General features: G+C 46.8%; 1 protein-coding gene across 5 annotated transcripts in view; it reads left to right on the forward strand.

Moving 5' to 3' along the window:
• The window catches only part of GMIP (GEM interacting protein), a 273,982-nt gene that overhangs the window by 222,492 nt on the left and 32,430 nt on the right, over nt 1–19,060 (forward strand). For all 5 annotated transcript variants that reach the window (XM_069231744.1, XM_069231745.1, XM_069231746.1 and 2 more), the window contains one exon: nt 14,352–14,489. In XM_069231744.1, the coding sequence (XP_069087845.1) occupies nt 14,352–14,489 (138 nt within the window). The remainder of the gene's footprint in view (nt 1–14,351; nt 14,490–19,060) is intronic.

Genomic DNA, 19,060 nt, shown 5'->3' on the forward strand with positions numbered 1-19,060 from the left:
TTTAAGGTGTTATTAGCTGCATTAATTAGTGCAGGCCGAGCCACAACCTTGTCCCACTTTAGGTGACGTTTGTCATTAACCAGACTAATGCACACTGGTGCTGTTGCTGAGGAGTTAATCATGGGCGGGTAGCTACCCAGAGCTAGCATATGGACAGAGAGAGGATTGTGGTCACTTTCAGTTCTCTCAATGATCATCATGTCGATGACTAGGGGCCATAATCTTATGTCGACTAAACAGTAGTCGATTCTACTGGTGTGGTTGGTTTTGTTGAATGTATGACGGCCTTTGGCATCTGATTTGTTTCTGCCATTTAATGCCCTGAGCCCAAATTCCATGGTCAGCGATTTTACTTGAACAGCGGCCCGCGTCCATCTCTTGATGTGTGGGATAGTCAGGGCAGGGACAGACCAAGCTCGATCCTCCTCGTCTGTGGACCTGAGATCGTCCTAGTCTAGAAGTTCAAATGTGACATTAAGGCCACCTGCCACAATGGTTTTATGATGGCAGGGACAGTTTTGCAGAAAGGCTGCCAGGACACAAAGGAGACTTGCCCCCCCGACACCTCGAGTGTACATGTTAAAAATGTTCACAACTGTGTCAGGCCTGGATGATAGGCGAAGACCTGACAGGTCGGAGGAATCAGTGGATAATTGTGATATACAACAGTTAAGTGATGTTCTAACCCAGGTGGTCAAGCCCCCAGAAGGCCTGCCCCTGGTGCTGGGCAAGGCAGGGATATAGAAATTTGAATAGCCTGTTCGGAAAAGTGTTCCATGAGACAAGTTGTACCCCAGTGAGTGGAGGAGCTGTCCTGCCCAACGGCCTAGTATTTACAGGATTGGCTACCAAGGGTTGGTTTGGCAGGTGAAGTTGAGTGGGAGGAGGGGGATCAATGCCGCTGTTGCCCAGTGAGGCCTGGGGGTAAGTGGCGATGTTCCTCTGGTAGAGCTGGCCTGGCCCTGATGGGGGAAGTGCTTGTGCGCTTAGCTATCGGTTCTTGATTTGGTGGATAATATTCCTGCAAGGTGAGAGATGCAATGTTGTCGTGTTTGCACAGTAAGTCGTCAGAGGTCTGGGCGGATATGTCATGAGGGGGGACATGAGTACTTGCAATGACAGTGTTGGAGACTGCAGCCGACCCAGAGACAGTTGATATATGTGAGTTGCACGGTATTTCAGCATAGATTCTAGATGGAGCTTTAAGTCAATCGTTCTCTCTGAGGGCAGATAAATTGTTTGCTAGGCAGTGGCTGGGGCAAACCCCGTGGTACGCGGGTGGCCTAGGGTATCTGATCTGGATGCGCGAGTGTCCTGGAGGACTTGTTCTTGCATCTAGGTCCACCAAATTGTCCACCATGGTCCTGTCCCTAAGTGTCAGTTTTAAGATGTCAAAATGCGTCCCCAGGTCAGGTCTTCTTGCTCCATTAATTATATCCTCACATATTACAGAGCAATAGCCTCTTACGTGGCAGATCCAGCGAATTGCCTTGTTTCTGATAGAGTCTGTCCCTTCCCTTTGTGTCGGTGAGTTTAACTTGGGAACGTTGACCATTAGAACTAAATTTCCAGATTGAAACCGATCATTGGCAGGCTGAGCAGGGTATTTTGGGGCAGCGTCGCTCATGAGTTTGGGGATTTTGTGATAGTCGTCTAATGCATTTCCTGCTCCTAAGCTGTTGTGCGAAGGAGGCTGGTAGAAGTTCTTGGTCTTAGCGCCGGCTGAGAGGGGGCCATCACAACTGGGTGCTGGTAATTTGGGCGACTTCATCGAGATGCCTGATAGGGTTGTAATTGGGCTTTGGGTGTAGTTCATGGTGGCTGTGGCATCTGGAGGAATTAGCTGCTTTACTATTGCAGTTAAGGAGTTAACCATAAGCTTGAGTTCTGATACCTCCCTTTTTAGTAGTAGTATGCATTGAATGTGCTGTGTGTTTATGTGAGTTAGGTGTGTGTTTGCGGCTAATGGCCCACCCACCCTGGTACCTGGGTGTGGGTCATCATTTGGGTCTGGGGCATTAATTAAAGGGCTAAAGTGGTTGCTGCACTGGATGGAGTCGTTAGAGCCCAGTAGTGGCTCATTCACTGAAGATGGAACAGTGTGGGTGATGACATTCCTGCCCTCTCCCTATAGTAGCTGTGTCCTGTTATCCACGTTTTACAAAATCTCTGCAATTTTCTTTGGGCCTGCCCTCCTCTTGGTTGGGGAGCACTCTCCCCCAATTCCGTTAGCGTCATTTCCCTGAGAATCAGTTAAAATTCCTTCGCATTCACCAAGAAGAGTGTCAATTCTGTCCAGAACGCAGTTACTAGCTGCATGCTTGTGCCTTTTCCCCTTAGTTTTTAGTGCTGCCCCTGCCCCAGCCTCTATTGCTTTCCTTTTACCCATCTGGGACTGTGGTTGCTGATAAAATATTCTGGAAAGTATTAATATAATGATGCAACCTACAGGGTGGCACAGTATTAAAATAATATATAAAGCGAGGGCCAGTGATGCCTACTTGAAAGGTCAATGTTAGGGGGGTGGCCCAGCCCAGCCTCTTCCGGGCGGGGACGGGCCTGCCCACAGCCCGCGCGCATCCTGCCCCACGAAGTTCCCCCACACACTTTATAGCGCTCATTGGTGTCAAGTGGGTGCAGGTGCTTGTGAAAATGGCCGCCTCCTGGGGCCTCAAAGCAGCTTGGGATATGTAGTCCCACTCAAGTCTTTAGCGAGTCCCACAGCACGAAGTGCCCCCACACGCTTTATAGCGCTGATTGGTGACAAGTGGGTGCAGGTGCTCGTGAAAATGGCCACCTCCTGGGGCCTCAAAACAGCTTGGGAAATGTAGTCCTGCTCAAGTCTTTAGCATGTCCTGCGCCGCAAAGTGCCCCCACGCGCTTTATAGCGCTCGTTGGTGTCAAGTGGGTGCAGGTGCTCGTGAAAATGGTTGCCTCCTGGGGCCTCAAAGCAGCTTGGGAAATATAGTCCCTCTCAAATCTATAGCATGTCTCGCGCCGCGAAGTGCCCCCACGTGCTTTATAGCGCTCGTTGGTGTCAAGTGGGTGCAGGTGCTCGTGAAAATGGCCGCCTCCTGGGGCCTCAAAGCAGCTTGGGACATGTAGTCCCTCTCAAGTCTTTAGCGCGTCCCGTGCGCGAAGTTCCCCCACATGCTTTATAGCGCTCGTTAGTGTCAAGTGGGTGCTGGTGCTCGTGAAAATGACCGCCTCCTGGGGCCTCAAAACAGCTTGGGATATGTAGTCCTGCTCAAGTCTTTAGTGTGTCCCGCGCCGCAAAGTGCCCCCACGCGCTTTATAGCGCTCGTTGGTGTCAAGTGGGTGCAGGTGTTCGTGAAAAGGGTTGCCTCCTGGGGCCTCAAAGCAGCTTGGGAAATGTAGTCCCTCTCAAATCTATAGCGCGTCCCGCGCCGCGAAGTGCCCCCACGTGCTTTATAGTGCTCGTTCGTGTCAAGTGGGTGCAGGTGCTCGTGAAAATGGCCACCTCCTGGGTCCTCAAAGCAGCTTGGGATATGTAGTCCCTCTCAAGTATTTAGCGCGTCTCGCGTGTGAAGTTCCCCCCACGTGCTTTATAGCGCTCGTTAGTGTCAAGTAGGTGCTGGTGCTCGTGAAAATGACCGCCTCCTGGGGCCTCAAAACAGCTTGGGATATGTAGTCCTGCTCAAGTCTTTAGTGTGTCCCGTGCCGCAAAGTGCCCCCACGTGCTTTATAGCGCTCGTTGGTGTCAAGTGGGTGCAGGTGTTCGTGAAAATGGTTGCCTCCTGGGGCCTCAAAGCAGCTTGGGAAATGTAGTCCCTCTCAAATCTATAGCGCGTCCCGAAGTGCCCCCACGTGCTTTATAGTGCTCGTTGGTGTCAAGTGGGTGCAGGTGCTCGTGAAAATGGCCACCTCCTGGGGCCTCAAAGCAGCTTGGGATATGTAGTCCCTCTCAAGTCTTTAGCGCGTCCCGCGCATGAAGTTCCCCCACGTGCTTTATAGCGCTCGTTGGTGTCAAGTGGGTGCTGGTGCTCGTGAAAATGGCCACTTCCTGGGGCCTCAAAGCAGCTCGAGATATGTAGTCCCTCTCAAGTCTTTAGTGGCTCTACTCATTACTGTATGATGAACTATACCCGCCAGATCCCAGCAGTAGTGATAGTATCTGTGGACCTAGAAAAGGCCTTCATCACACTACGATGAGATTACCTTGAGGCTGTGATGCTGCAAATGTGGCTGGGGCCTACATGGGGAGATGGGTTAATTTACTTTACATCCATCCCGCAGCAAGAGTAAAGACCGGGCGCACGATCTCCAGCAGCTATGATATCTACAGGGGGACCAGACTGGGTTGCCTGCTCTCACCCTTACTATTTGTCATAGCAATAGAACCACTAACGAACAGTTTCAGGGCCAGGAGTGGGGCGTGCTCAGGGGAGGTATTCCACACATTATCTCCATTTACGACGACGGCCTCCTTATCTATGTACGGAATGGGAATGCCGTGTTGGCCCAGGTGCTCCAGATGCTGGAGGACTTCGGTGGACACTCAGGCCTATGGTTCAATAGATGGAAGATCTGTGTGTTCCCCATGACTGAAGGGGTGTCACGCCCACTTTCCTGCCCGGTAGTTGTACTCTGGGCTCCCTGAACATTTTGATATCTGGGAATCCAGATCTATAAATATTTGAGAGGGAAATTTGGGCAGAATATACCATGCATTGGAGGCTGCAGTGGCTTTCTGGCGTTCGTTAATACTCCCTACTATAGCAAGGGTCACACTGTCCAAGATGGTGATGCTCCCCAGACTCCTTTACTACATTACTAATCTGCAGTTTCTCATTCGGCGTCATGGTTTCAAACCCTGGATGCACGCTTACGAGAACTGGTGTGGGATGGGGGGGAGGGCGCCATCGGGTGGTACGGGGACCCTACACCTTCCCCCCGCAGGAGGCGGGAGGAGGACTCTGAGCCCCCGACTTTGAGCTGTGCTATCTGGCGGCTCAACTTCAGTGCCCGACACAATGGCTAAATGGGTTGGACTTATCAGCGACCACCCTGGGTGGAGAGACTGCACAGGGAGGGATTCCTGGCCCGACTACTTCGTGGGAGGCAGATATCCAACAGACCAAACATACTGGTGTCCATGGCCTTAGCTGCTTGACGTACAGCCCTTAGAAGAACAAGCACGACTGCCTCCTATTCCCTGGAACTGCACCTCTTTGGACTAATGCATGGCAAACCCTGTTCCTCCTTTTACCCTGACAGCTAAAATTCTGGACAGGGGTGGGGATGATGGCTGTGGGAGACTGTTACCAAGGTGAGAAGCTGGTACCTTTTGGGGGTTTAAAGGATCAGACAGGTTTACCCACTGGCCAATCCTTAACATATAAGACCATTACACGAGCCCAGTAGGATCTGTGGGGTGACAGCAGTGATGAGCCCCCAACACGGGTGCAGTCCTACAGGCTATGCTGGTTATTGTTGGGGGATTCCATCTGGTCATGTGGATTTACAAAGCGTTGAATTGGATGATCAAACGGTCGCTGGAAGGACTGCGACATAAGTGGGACACAGATATAGGCAGAAGTATGTCAGACGCCGAATGGGCTAGGACTCTTGCATATGCACACAAGGTTTCACGAAACACACGCCTGAAGTATATACAGTAGAACGACATCCATAGGACCTACCTCACTCCACATAGAATTAATTGGATATATGGAGTGCTGATGGGGGCTTGCCCCCGAAGCCAGTTATCAATGCTGACCTTGGGCATATGACTTGGGAATGTCCAGTACTAAGACACTACTTGGGGGGGAGGAGGGGGTGGGAGGGATGGCGGGGTGGAGTCCTTGCACGTCTCAACAATGTCTTAGGCAACTGGATAACTGGCCGGCGGTATGCTTGCTGGATCTTTTTGATAGCCCTTGTCCTAAAAAGGTGGGGAACCGGTTCGCTGACCCGGCATTGGTGTTAGCACGCAGGAGTGGCGATGGCCTGAAAAATTAAACATGGGCCCAGACTGGATACATGGGTAGCGGACGTTACACACTGGGTGAGGGCAGAGGAACGGGCGCTACACAGAGAGGAAATGAGAGGACTGAGGCACCTACCGATAGCCCCCATGTGGGCAGAGGTGGCAGAAGCCTGGGAAACTCTAGATGCGGTCACAGTTGATGACTCTGACAGGGCCTCTACTCAACGTGGGCTAGTGGTGGGATGAGCACAGCCACTCAGTTCCCCCTGAGGACATGCGCACTTGGTGGGGACCCCCCCCATACAGGCCCCCTCGCATTCCCGCCCCCCTCAGTGGAGTTCCACCCCCCCACTACTGACGGGTGGGGGGGGCATTGGGACGTGCGTGGTGCTGTGCTCTGGACACATCTGGGCAAGTTACTTGGTTATTTTTTGCACAACTGGAGGGCTGTTATACGGGCTCAAAGAGATGCAATTGTAGGAAACTGACTCCCTGTCTCACAAACATGCCACTGTGAATCTGAGGCTCCTTAAACGTCTACAATGCCGATTACCACGTTTGAATAGAGGATAGTAATAAAGGTTACTTTGAGTTTGTGGTATTATAATACATAAACCAGTCACTTAAGGGCGGCACGGAAAAGTGTGTGTTATAACCATGTAACATGTTACACATCGTAAATAATATGTATCATTTGAAATACCAATAAATAAAACTGTAAATAGAAAAAAAAGGGTTGCACCAACTAACAAATTTTGCCCATCTGCCAGCATAGACAGTCTTGGTGGAGTGTCGCCTGGCCGATAAAATAACATCCACCACTTCAGGGGGAGGGAAAAAGAACTCAGATTGCCCCGTTAAATCTCCAGGCATGAAGACGTAGGCTCTGGAGGTGGGGGTGTAGAACCTGCCCCTGCGACTGCGAGAGGAGGTCAGCCCTGTGAGGGAGATGGAGCAGAGGGCAGAGTAAGAGATGAAGGAGGTCTCTGTACCACACCCATCTTGGCCAGTCCGGGGCTATTAGTATGTCTTGGTTAATCTTCCTCAGAACTAGAGGAATCAAAAGTATGGGGGAGAAACGCGTAAAGAAGCTGGTTGCTCCAGCTCAACTCAAACGTGTCCACCAATGCCCCCTGCATCGGATACTGGAGGCTGTAGAACAACGGGCAGTGCATGTTCTCTTGAGTTGCAAACAGGTCTATCCGAGGCGTGCCCCACAACTGGAAGATGTGACGAACTACCTCCGGATGAAGACACCACTTGTGATCTGCCAAAAAGCGCCGACAGACTGTCTGCACGTACATTCAGAACTCCAGACAAATGGTTTGCCACTACGCAGTTCCGATGGTCCTAAGCCCAGGACCAGAGCCGCAGAGACTCTCTGCAGAGAAGATACAACCTGCTACTCCCTATTTGTTGATATACCACATCGCTGCAGTGTTGTCTGTCAAGACTTGTATTGACTGACCATGAAAGGATGGGAGGAAGGCCTTGAAAGACACACGTACTGCCCACAACTCCAACAGATTGATGTGAAATATCTGTTCTACTGGAGATCAAAGGCTCTTGATCTCCAGGTCCCCCAGATGAGCTCCCCACCCTAAAGTGGAAGCATCCATTATGACTGTGGTCCCCGAAGGTGGAAGGGAAGAGAAAACGGTCTTCCTTGAGACAGGTTGCCCTGTACACTCCACCATCGCAGACCCACTGCAGCATCTCTGGAGATCGTTATTGACTCCTTGAGATCTCTTCTGTATTGAAACCACTGCTAGCGGAGGCACGAGTGGAAAGCCCTCATGTGCCAATGTGTGTGAGTGACCAACAGACTGCAGGAAGCGAACAGACCGAGCAGGCATAGGACCTTTAGGACTGAAACAGCCACTCCCTTTTGAAACATTGTAATCATCGCCTGTATGTCTTGAATCCTTTGGGGAGGAGGATAGGCCTGATTAAATGTTGTGTCCAGTACCACCTCTATGAACAGGAGGTGCCGAGAGGGCTCCAGGTGAGATTTGGGCACGTTCAAAGAAAAACCCTGGTTGGACAACAACTGGGTTGTCACCTGCAAATGGTACACCATTAACTCTAGGGACTTGGCTTTGATCAGGCAATCGTCCAGGTAAGGGAATACAGACATTCCCTTCCTTGTGAGACGCACTGCCAACATTGCCATCACCTTAGTGAAGACTCGATGTGCAGGAGTAAGACCAAAAGGAAGGACCGCAAACTGGTAGTGTTGCGACCCTACCATGAACTGGGGATACTTCCCGCACGACATCAGAATGGGGATGTGGAAATACGCATCCTGCAAGTCAATTGACACCATCTAGTCTTCCTTGTCCAACGCAAGAATCACCTGTGCTAGAGTCAGCATTTTGAACTTTTTTCTGTATGAGAAACTAATTCAAAATCCTCAGGTCCAGGATAGGCCTCAAACAACCATCCTTCTTGGGAATCAGTAAATACCTTGAATAACATCTCTGACCCTTTCCTGCTCAGGAACCAACTCCACTGTGCCCTTTAACAGACGATTCTGCAACTCTTGCTGAAGAGCAGAAGATGCTCTTTTGAGCAAAAGGAATGACTGGGAGGAATGGGAGGAAGAAACTCCTGAAAGGGAAGGGCATAACCTTTTCTCACAATACTTAACACCCATGAGTCTGATGCTACTGACTCCCATTTCTTGAGAAAACGTAACAACCTTCCCCCTACGGGCAACACAAGCTGGAGGAAGGGGTGAGAACTAGGGTTGCTTCCCTGACTGGTTCACTGCAGAGGACAAAGAGGAGGAGGAGGAAGGCTGCTAGGGGCCACCTTTTGATCTAATGTTTCCACAACCTCTACAGGACCTGTAGAGGGAACTGGAAGGGTGTTGGACTTGAAAGTGCTGTCTTCCAAGAAAGGATGAGCCACAACCAAACCCTCTGAATCTCCGGAATGGCCTATAAAATGATGATGACGGCGGAAGGCCCAAAGATTTTGCAGTGACTCTGCTATTTTTAAATCCCTCCAGAGCCGAGTCTGCCTTTACCCCAAACAGCCCTGCACCATCAAAAGGGAGGTCCATTAATGATGCTTGTACATCAGATGAAAAGCCAGAACCTCTAAGCCTTACATGCCTCCTGGTGGCAATTGATGTCCCCATGGCTGTTGTGACAGAGTCTGCAGTGTCCAGCCCTGATTGGATTACTTGCCTGGCTGCCGCTTGACTATCCTGCAAATGTCCTTGAACATCCTGCAGCAACTTAGGGACCACCTCCTTGGCCGTATCCATCAAGGCGTAGATGTATCTGCCCAGCACGCATGTTGCATTCAAAGACTTCAAGGCCATCCTCCCTGAAGAGAAGGTCTTTTTAGCAGTTCGTTCCATCCGCTTCGACTCCCTATCGGATAGAGTTGTAGGGAACAAGCCTGGAGCTGCCTTAGAAGAACAGGACCCCTGAACCACCAAGCTTTCTTGCTTTGGGTGTTGTGTTAAAAATTGGGGGTCCCCTGAAGCAACCTTATATCTCCTGGTTATAGACCTGGAAACTGCCGGAGTAGTCACTGGCTGTTTCCAAATATCCAATATGGGCTCAGTCAAAGTGTTATTAAACGGAAGCCGAGGCTCCGAAGATGAGGTTGTTGGGTGCAATACTTCGGTTAGAATATTAGTCTTCAGTTCTGAAGTGGGCAGAGGTAGTTCTAAAAGCTCCACCTCTTGCCTGATAACCCCATGGTTGGTTGAAATTTCTGAAGAAACTGCACCTCCGAGTGACAAAAGCTCCCACTCAGGAGAAGTGTCCAGTCCACTAGCCACATCGAGCCCCTGGTTCTCATCAGAAGGTACATGAATCTCCCCTTCTTCTAGGTGTTGGTCTTGTTGCTCCTCTAGATGCTGCAGCTCATCCAGCAGCCGCACGGCTTCCCTCCTTGATCAAAGTCTTGACAAACGTGGCGTCGACAAGGAGTTCACCGATGTCAACGGCGTCCGTTGTCAGAAGAGGAGCTGGATCCACACTCCACACCGGAGTACCATGAGCAGATGCCGCTCAAGGTCTGTCCGACGTCGGTAAAGGCGCCGCTGGTGCCATCATCTGTGGTGGTGATGGTGGTGTCATCATTGGCGATGAACAAGATGCCGGAAGAAAAGAAGCCTGGCTGTAGGGCACCGGCAGCCCCAAAGTGAAAGCTAACAGACTTGTGGAGCCAGCAGGCTCACCAGAGGGGACCATTGCCTTATTGAATATGCTGAACATAGCATTAAGGAACATGGACGGATTCGCTCCCGGAAAGGCAGGATAGTCCTGTTCATCTTGTGGAGGTTGGGTCTGCTCCGACTCCCTAACCTCGAACTCCTGATGCGTGGATGCTGGAGAAAATTGAGCCACGGGCTCATAGGCGATGCCGAAATCGCCATCAGGTGACTTCGGCTGGGGCGATACTGTGGGACTGACTTCCCAAGTCGTACGATGTCACGATCTCGAAGTTGGTGAAGGTGTTCTGGACTTTCTCTAGATAAACAGCGTCGCAATCCATGACGATGAAGCTTCTTGTGGGACTTTGAAGATCTATGTGACAGAGTCCCGAGTTCTTGACCTACGACATCGTCATCCTCGCTTCTCCTTCTTAGTTTTAGAAAGAAAGAGCTTTGCTTCTTTCTCATTCAGAGCCTTCGGATTCATGCTCTGACAGGACGAGCAACACGCAACGTCATGATCCGAACTCAGACACCACAAACAATTTCTGTGCTGATTCATCACTAACATGTGACCTCCACACTCGCTACAAGGTTTAAAGCCAGATTTCCTCGGCAGAGACATTTTAACTCGTACAAGAAATTCTCTTCACTGTTGAAGAAAACTTCAGAGAGCTAGAAACCGTCAGCATCGAAGACATGGAAAAAAGAGAACTGACGTCAGCATGCGAGAAAGGATTTCTTATGGCTCCGATGACATCAGATGGAGTTGCATGCGGTGCCGTACTATTATGACGTCCTCATCAACGTGGAGAGCTGGAAAGAAAAGTTTCCGTCTAATGCTGGCGCATTGGGAGAATTCATAACGTGAGGAATCCACAGGCAGTTGTATCCCTCAGAAATGTTTTTTATGCCTATATCTGCATACTGTAATAGTTTTACGAAGGAAAAAAGTTTCCTTAGAGAAAAAAGTCTGTCAGACAGCACTCCAGATCTGCATCGGAAGGTGCTGAAAGAAAGGAACTGAAGTCAGCGCATGGAAGCGGAACATCTATGAGCCCCTGACATCAAATCCGGAATGGGACTGATCCTAAGCAGTGCCTTGACTTCATGGACTGATGCACAATGGAATTGATAATATGTTTACAGGTCCAGTCTGAGGACAAGTGAAAATCACAAGGTAAGGAACCTGTGGTTAGAATTAGGCAACGTTTGCAATTTCTAATTTTTCATGAATGGTTACTTGTCCTTGTAAGCCTCACCACGTACCCAAGGATAAATCCTTCTCCCACATCCTAAGTGGGCACTGCAACTTCTCACTTTTATGTACTGGTCCCTTCTTTTTCCTTTCTCCTTCTTATAATGTTTATCCATTTCCTCTGCCTTCTCCTTTTTCAGCTGTCCCTCCCAGTACTAATCTCATATATAGCTAGAAGTGGATTTATTATTTAAGAAACTTAAGTTCAAATTGGTTTTAAGTTTTCTTCTGAAGCTGTGACTATTGCACCATCTTAGCATCTTGGGTGGTTGATTACTGCCTTTGTCTTTATGTATCTTGACTGTGGTCTCTTAAACTTTCAATTGATGTCACATCAATTCATGTCCATCTTTGAATATTAGTAAGCTATTATCTTTAATTGATCGACTTACCAAATCAGGCAGTTATAGCAAAGCCTGTAGACCTGCCTCTTCCGCTAGAGCTATTCTGGTGTGGGCTACTCAGGATGTCTTACATGCAGAGCATCGTCTTAAAAAAGATTGGATCCCCCATACTCTGCCTATCATGAAAGCTATTACAAAGAGAATCTTTTTTTACATGAATATTAAGCCCATCTTGTCGATATGTATAAAGTGATAAACCATTACTAAATTTACAACTCGTGTCTATAGCGCTTTCCTGGGTATTGGACCTCCAGTTGGACACACTGTGCAAACAGTTGCAACTCTCACCAGTCTTTCGAAATGCCTGATTGTTTTGTCCCAGGTTTATTACTTGGCTTATAGAATTCAGAATCCAGGTTTTGGATATCTCTCCCAACATACGCCAGTACGTTGACTTTTCTTTCGTTCTTGAAGTCAAGCAAACCCCATTTTGTAAATTTCGCTTTAGTGGTCTGTTGTTGAAAGACCCAATGAGGACAATACAATAGAAATACTTACAATGGGGTTGGGCCAGTCCGCTGCTTCTCATTGGTTGGTTTTCTTGTCAATCTCATTTGCTGGCTTGTGTCTGTCCTTTCCGTAGGGCATATATTCTGTACCATCCTGTAATTGAATGACTTCTAACCTTTCACTGCTTACATTCAGCTACTTTTTTTATGTTGCTGTAAACATTCTTTAGGAGTGCATGTGTTTTCTTTTCCTCTCCCAATCTCCTGTATGCTGCTTTCCCCTCCAAACTCCTCACTCCCCTCAGCTCTCCGTGTTGATCTTCCGTTCTACAGTTGATCAGTTACGTACCCAATCCTCCTTGCTTTTTTTTTTTTTTTTTAAATAAGCTCCATCTTCCATTGCAGAACTGCCCGTCACTTCTCACCGCCCTTGCTTGTTAGAAGTATTTACTCAATGGCTGTCATCCCCTGCTTTTCCATGGCTCCCTTGCCCCTTACAGTCATATTTCATAAAGTCATTCTTATGTAGTTATTTACTTTTGAGGAGAGCACAGCAGCTGCATTTTGCTAGCCGGCTTCTTTCAGAAAATGTACTTTCACACATTTTTATTGTATTTTTATTTAATTTACCCCTTCAAGGTGGGCATCCACCAATTTGGAATGGTATATAAAAAATAAAAAAAAGTCAAGTTGCATCAGAACGTATGCATAATGACGCATGCATATGTATGTGCAAACAAGCTGGAGCAACAGCTGCGTCACGATGCATGTGTTGATGCATGATGATGACTGCATGTGTGTACACAGTTGCACTTCTCACTTATTTGCCAGTGCTGTTCAGCAACTGCAATAACCATTTGTTTTTTCTTGGCAAACAAATGTTGGCAAAGCCAATAGGTCTGCAGTGATGGAGCCAAATGTGAAGACTTACTGCCTTTGCCTAAGCTGGCTCCCATCAGCCTAGGTAACAATAAATGGCAGTTTTGCTTCTTTCTGTGGCTTCCGGGGGTGGCTCCTCTGCAATGGCGAAGGAGCATCACCCCAATGGCTCAGAGCCAGCAGCTGAAAATAAAACAATATTTTACTACTGTTTTATTTTCCAGCTGCTGGCTTAGCCAGCATGTGCGGAGAGGGATGGGGCTGGGCCATGGGGTGGGGGATGGAGGGAGAGGAATACACTAACAGCCAGATTTAAGAGAAAATGACAGTGCAAATCGCAGCTCCATATTTGGCAGCGTTGCGCACCGTCATTTTCAAAACGCAGGGATGCACCATATTTACTAGATACCCCTGTGTTTCCCCCTGTGCCGGCGCTAAATATGCTGACTTGCACCAATGCAGCCATATGGCTGCGTTGAGGGGGAAATTGTTTTTGTGCAAGAAGGAACAGCTTCCTGCACAAAAACTATCTTAAATGGCGATTTGCTCTTTCTATGTGTGCTGCAGAATGCAGCACACATAGGAAGTGCAAAAAAACAGGAGAAATTAAAGCATTTCTTTTGGCACTGCCTGCATTGCTGTGGCATTCCCACAGTAACACCCCTTCCACGCACAGAGCTGCGTGTGAAGGGGCCGTGCATAGCGCCACCAGAGCATCACTAAAAGTGACGCTCCGGTGGTGCTAGGGGCTCTTAAATATGCCCCTAAGTGCGCATGGCAGTTTGGCCGGCCATCTTAGGCTGGTCAAACTGACATGCGCACTTAGGTTTTAGCAACCTTGGAGAAACAGCACAGACTCTAGTGCGCTGTCTGAGCGGCAAACCAAGCCACTCAAACCAATCCTGATACTGCTCTCATGCTAGGTATAGCATGAGAACTGCACCAGAATTGCATGGGGAGACTATGCTCTTGTCCCAGGGACTGCTGGGACACCAACACCATCAGGAGGCAAGAGGAGCGATGTGTCTGGCAGTGGACAGGTAAGTTTTTTAATTTTTTTTATTGTCCCCTTCAACCCCCCCATTCCACTTTTCGCCTCCCTCGTTCCCCCAAGCAACCACCCCCCCCCCCCCCCTCCACACACACACTTTTACGATTTGTGGCGGCCATCACTGATGGCTTCTAATTGTGAGATCTGACCTAGGTTTAAGGTAAAATTAATATTTCATTTCAGGGAATTTACCGGATCAGTGGTGCAAGAGCTCGTGTAGAAAAGCTGTGTCAAGCATTTGAAAATGGAAGGAATTTGGTTGAACTCACCGATCACTCTCCTCATGACATCACAGGTGTGTTGAAGCACTTCCTGAAAGAGGTACGTGAACACTTGTGAACTAACTGTAGCATCTTCCAATTGTTGTAGGCCCAAAAGATACTGCATTTGTTTGGAATTGGATGTAAAGAGCTCTGAAGTGACCATGCTGTGATATTTAACACTGTATAAAACATCAAACACAAATAGAGGACAGGTTCCTTTTGAACTTGGAAGAATGGAGAGAGATTTCAGAAGGCAGCTGCCATATGCGCTGTTTGGAGAACGATATGCAGCACCATGGCATCAGTCTTCAGTTTGTTTGGGATGTAAACCATCAAGAACGTGACGGGGTGCATTTCAGAACCAGCTGCATCTCCACACAACTTCAGGAGTAAAGTGGAGAGGAAAGAAGACCCAGAGGGCAGAGCCATAAGCATAGAATGTTCTTTCCTCAAAACACTTGTATTTAACCTATGCATGCATCAGGTTACTGAGTCCAAAAGACAGTAGAAACTTCCCCATCAGATTGTATGTGTTTTTATTAAACCAATAGGTTCAGGTGTAGGAAGCATGCTGTTAGGTGAGTCTGCCACATGATGGACAAATGCCTCAGTGCTCTTTTAAATACACAGGCTTATTGTGTGCAAAATAAATGACTTAACTGCTGCATCTTTCCTTTAGTTAGAAGTAAAATCTGGTCCAACTGGTACATATTTTATGCCTCAATTTGAAGAAAGTCCCATCATGTGGGTATAAGTGGTGTATGAGTCTGCATGAAACTGATTATATGAAAAAATAATAATAATATGGAATACAAAAAGTAGATTTCACGACCTTACTCTAATCCGAATTCCTGAACATAAGCTTAACCTAACCCATAACCCCTAACACCAACCCACACCTGTTCACTTTATTTTTCACAACAATTCTCTTTTTAAATGTATTTTACCTTTTTGTACTCCGGTTTTCTACTTTTCGTTTTTTACTGCATACAAATTATAGCTATCGCTGTGTATGTGTGTGTGTATATGTATATATATATATATATTTAGATAGATTTGCGATGTCTCTACTGTGTAGTGTTTGCAAAGGAATTACGGCTTGATTTAGAGGAGGGCGATAAAGTAAACCTGTCAAAAAATACTTGATTTAAATTTGCCGCTGGCACACAAAATCGAGCCCAGCCAGTCTGCAGGAATGTTCCAGTGGTAAAAAATGCAGGGCCCACAAAGGAGCAGAGATATATCTACCACAAAGGGAGCACTTCACCTACCTGATTTAGAATGGAAGGAGAGACAGCCTCTCACATGAAATTAAGGCCCATATTTATACTTTTTTTTGTTCCGCATTTGCGTAATTTGTTTACGCAAAAGCGGCGCAGACATACAAAATACAATTATATTTTGTAAGTTTGTGCTGCTATTGTGTAAAAAAAAGACGGAAATGTGGCGTAAAAAAAGTATAAATATAGGCCTAAGTGTATCTAAGCAACACCTCCGGCATGGTACCTACATGGCACCAAAGGCATTGGTAGGTTTTACACGCCCTGACAAATACACCAACTATGATGGGGAAATGTCCACATCCTGACATATGGGTTTGCACAAGGTAGATTTTCACTGTAGTTTAGTGGAGGAGAAACGCCTGCTCCGAGGGTGGGTGCAAGATCTATCCTGCAAACTCTAAATCAGCCCCTTAGATTGGTGAACAGAACACTTATTTTACAAATTGCTCCAAACGGACAGTGGAGCTAAAAACCTGTAGGTTTTTTTTAAAATTTGTTCTAAGGCTATAACGCTTTTCAAGCACCTCCTTAACCAGAGTCACTACCATCATTCCCGAGTTTTTAACAACAAACCTGTGGTCCCTCTGTGGCTTAATCCACTGAAGCTGCATCATGTACGCCCTAAATGAATAACATCTAAAGCAAGAGAGAAGACACTTTCAAAGTGAAGTATGAATCCAGAGACCGCCGGATGTACCTTGAAACAAGAAATCGAAGACCTTTGGTACCGTTGACATCAGACATTTAGAAGATCAACAATTCACAACTGCAAGATTCAGTGCTGCATATCTATTTTGGAGCAATCAGAACAGTGATATTCCGGAAGAAAAACCGGGAAAAGTAGAAGTGGCAAGGATCTGTAGCCCAGCTAAATGCTAATAATGAAAATACCTATGATTACCAATTTATTCTAAGGGGGCGTGATAAAGTCTTTTAACCAGTGCAAATAGTTCAGGCCGAGGGAAACTGAGAGGATGAGATGCACATAATTACGGAACAGAGTTCTACAACCCGATACAAACAATGCAGCAACTAGGGATAAGACACCGTTTGGAAAAGTGATTGGTAAGCTTCTATTCACCAAAGGGGTCATTTTGAATATTTATAAACTACTTAAAGGAGCTACTGAGACAGACCAATGGGCATACAGAGAGAGATGGGACAAATACTTCAAAGTTCAGGTTGGGCAGGAGCAGTGGGACTTACTCAGACGAAATATGCATAAAAAATCCATTCGTTTATGCAACAAAGAGACCCATTATAAGGTAATATATGACTAGGATTACGCTTTGGAAAAGATACAGATGTACCGAGTAGCCTCAAACTTTAGCTGGTGCGAGCGAGGGTTGGTAGGAACCCCACTGCGTACGTGGTGGGACTGGCTCGAGTTTGTTGTATTCTGGAGAGGAGTGGCTGACACCCTGAAAACTGTCTTGTGCTACCCACTACCCTGTGATGCTAAAACAATGTTGTTAGGGTTAAAATCAACTAGCTATGCTTCTATGATTATGGGAGAAAGATATGCTACACTCAAATGTTTAGCGTCAGGTAAACTAGCCGCAGCACGAATCAGGAAAAAGGTGACTCTTCCCACCTTGGAACAGTGGTCCCAGTGGCTACGGCCCATAGTTGCGATGGAAAAATGTATTTGTAACTTAAAATATACCCACCTCCAGTCTGAAGCACCTTGAGGGACTCTGTTGGGTCACCCCCTGATGGGCTCACCTACCAGGTACTGCTGCCACGGTGGAAAGCATTGGGTTTGTTTCCCTCATTAAGTGAAAATAGAGGGCAGCCATCTCGCGGTCTGGAAACAGAGACCCGGACAGCTTGGCGAATTATTTAAAATTGTTGAACGCTCAATCTAGTCTGTTTATACATAGAAGGCTCGTCTTTTCAGGGACGGGAGATGTTAATGATATACCCCCGAGATTCACGGAAAATTTAGCAAATTTTTTCCTACCTACAGCATGTAATTTGGGAAGAAGTGTTCTCATAAATTTTTCACTTTTGACAATGTACGTTCTGTGCCCAACAATCATAATTAAAAATGAAAATACCTACCTGAACTATAGACAGAGCCACTGGAATTATGCGGTTGTAGGAGGTCCAATTATGCAGCAGGGTTGAGTAAATTATGCAGCAAGAAGGCGGCAAATTATGCAGCTTAATACTACACATTTTGTATTAATATTACTTCATTATTGTTTATCATTTTTAAACTTGGTAACACTGTCCGGACATTGCTTGCACCTCATTATTGCCAGTTTAACACCTAAGTATAGCAATAAGCAACAGAAAGGTGAGGAGTCTCGCTTTGCAAAGGGCCTTCCACTGCGCTGCAACATGTGCCGCTGCATTTTTTGTGACTTTTGAACTGTTTGAGCTAGGATTTGTTTTTTTGTTAAAATCAGCAGATTATGTGGCAGTTGATGGATTGTGTGGCAAATGCGGCCACTCTATAATTATACAAAAATTGCCACGGCCGCACAATCGTACAATTCCAGTGGCCCTGACTAGAGAGCATATCTCTTTCGTTCTATCAGTAAGTTATAGAATGCAAATGGAATGACATTAAACGTGGCAAATAACTAGTGAAATGTGGATGGTTGGGGAACACATGATGTGGTGGTATGACAAGAACAGTAGCTTTAAACTTTTGATGGGATTGTCCACAGTGTCTGTTGGTCCGCAATTTATGATTGGAGATTTTTACGTATCCATACAGGAAAGTTAAAAATGTGACATAAGTATGAGGTGAGCTTCATAAATTCAAATAAAAGACTGACCTAGCAGAAGAGAATGTTTAAAACTGATCAGAAATAAACCGAGGTGTGAGTGTAATGACTTGAAGAGGTGCCTCCACGGAAATATAAACTAGAGGTGACGAATAGACCACAAACATTAAAGGGATTTTGAATTTGTAAAGGTTGTGAAGTGGCAGGCTTTTGAACGAATAATCCTAAAAAGACAATTTGGAAAGTGCATAGTTAGTTTCAAATGCATGGACAGCACGTCCTTGTGAACCGCAAGGAAGAGCGAGTAGGACTTCTTCAGTCCTGGCAACGAGCAAGGAAATGTATCCGTGATTTGAAACGGCCTCTGCTGTTTGCTAACTATTAAATGGTACTGAATCCAAGAGGCAGTCAGTAACCAATTCTAAATTGGTCATAATGCACAGCTTTCTAGAGAGGTGCTTCACAAACGGTTTAGAACCACAACCGAAATTTCACAACCCACCTAACATTAATGGACACGAATAGGACAGCTTTTTAATGTAACTAAAGCATTGTGTGGAAGCACACTGTAATTTACAGACAACACATTTTACATTATAATGGCCACT

The sequence above is a fragment of the Pleurodeles waltl genome, chromosome 4_2 (genome assembly GCF_031143425.1).
Source record: "Pleurodeles waltl isolate 20211129_DDA chromosome 4_2, aPleWal1.hap1.20221129, whole genome shotgun sequence".
Taxonomy (NCBI): Eukaryota; Metazoa; Chordata; class Amphibia; order Caudata; family Salamandridae; genus Pleurodeles; species Pleurodeles waltl.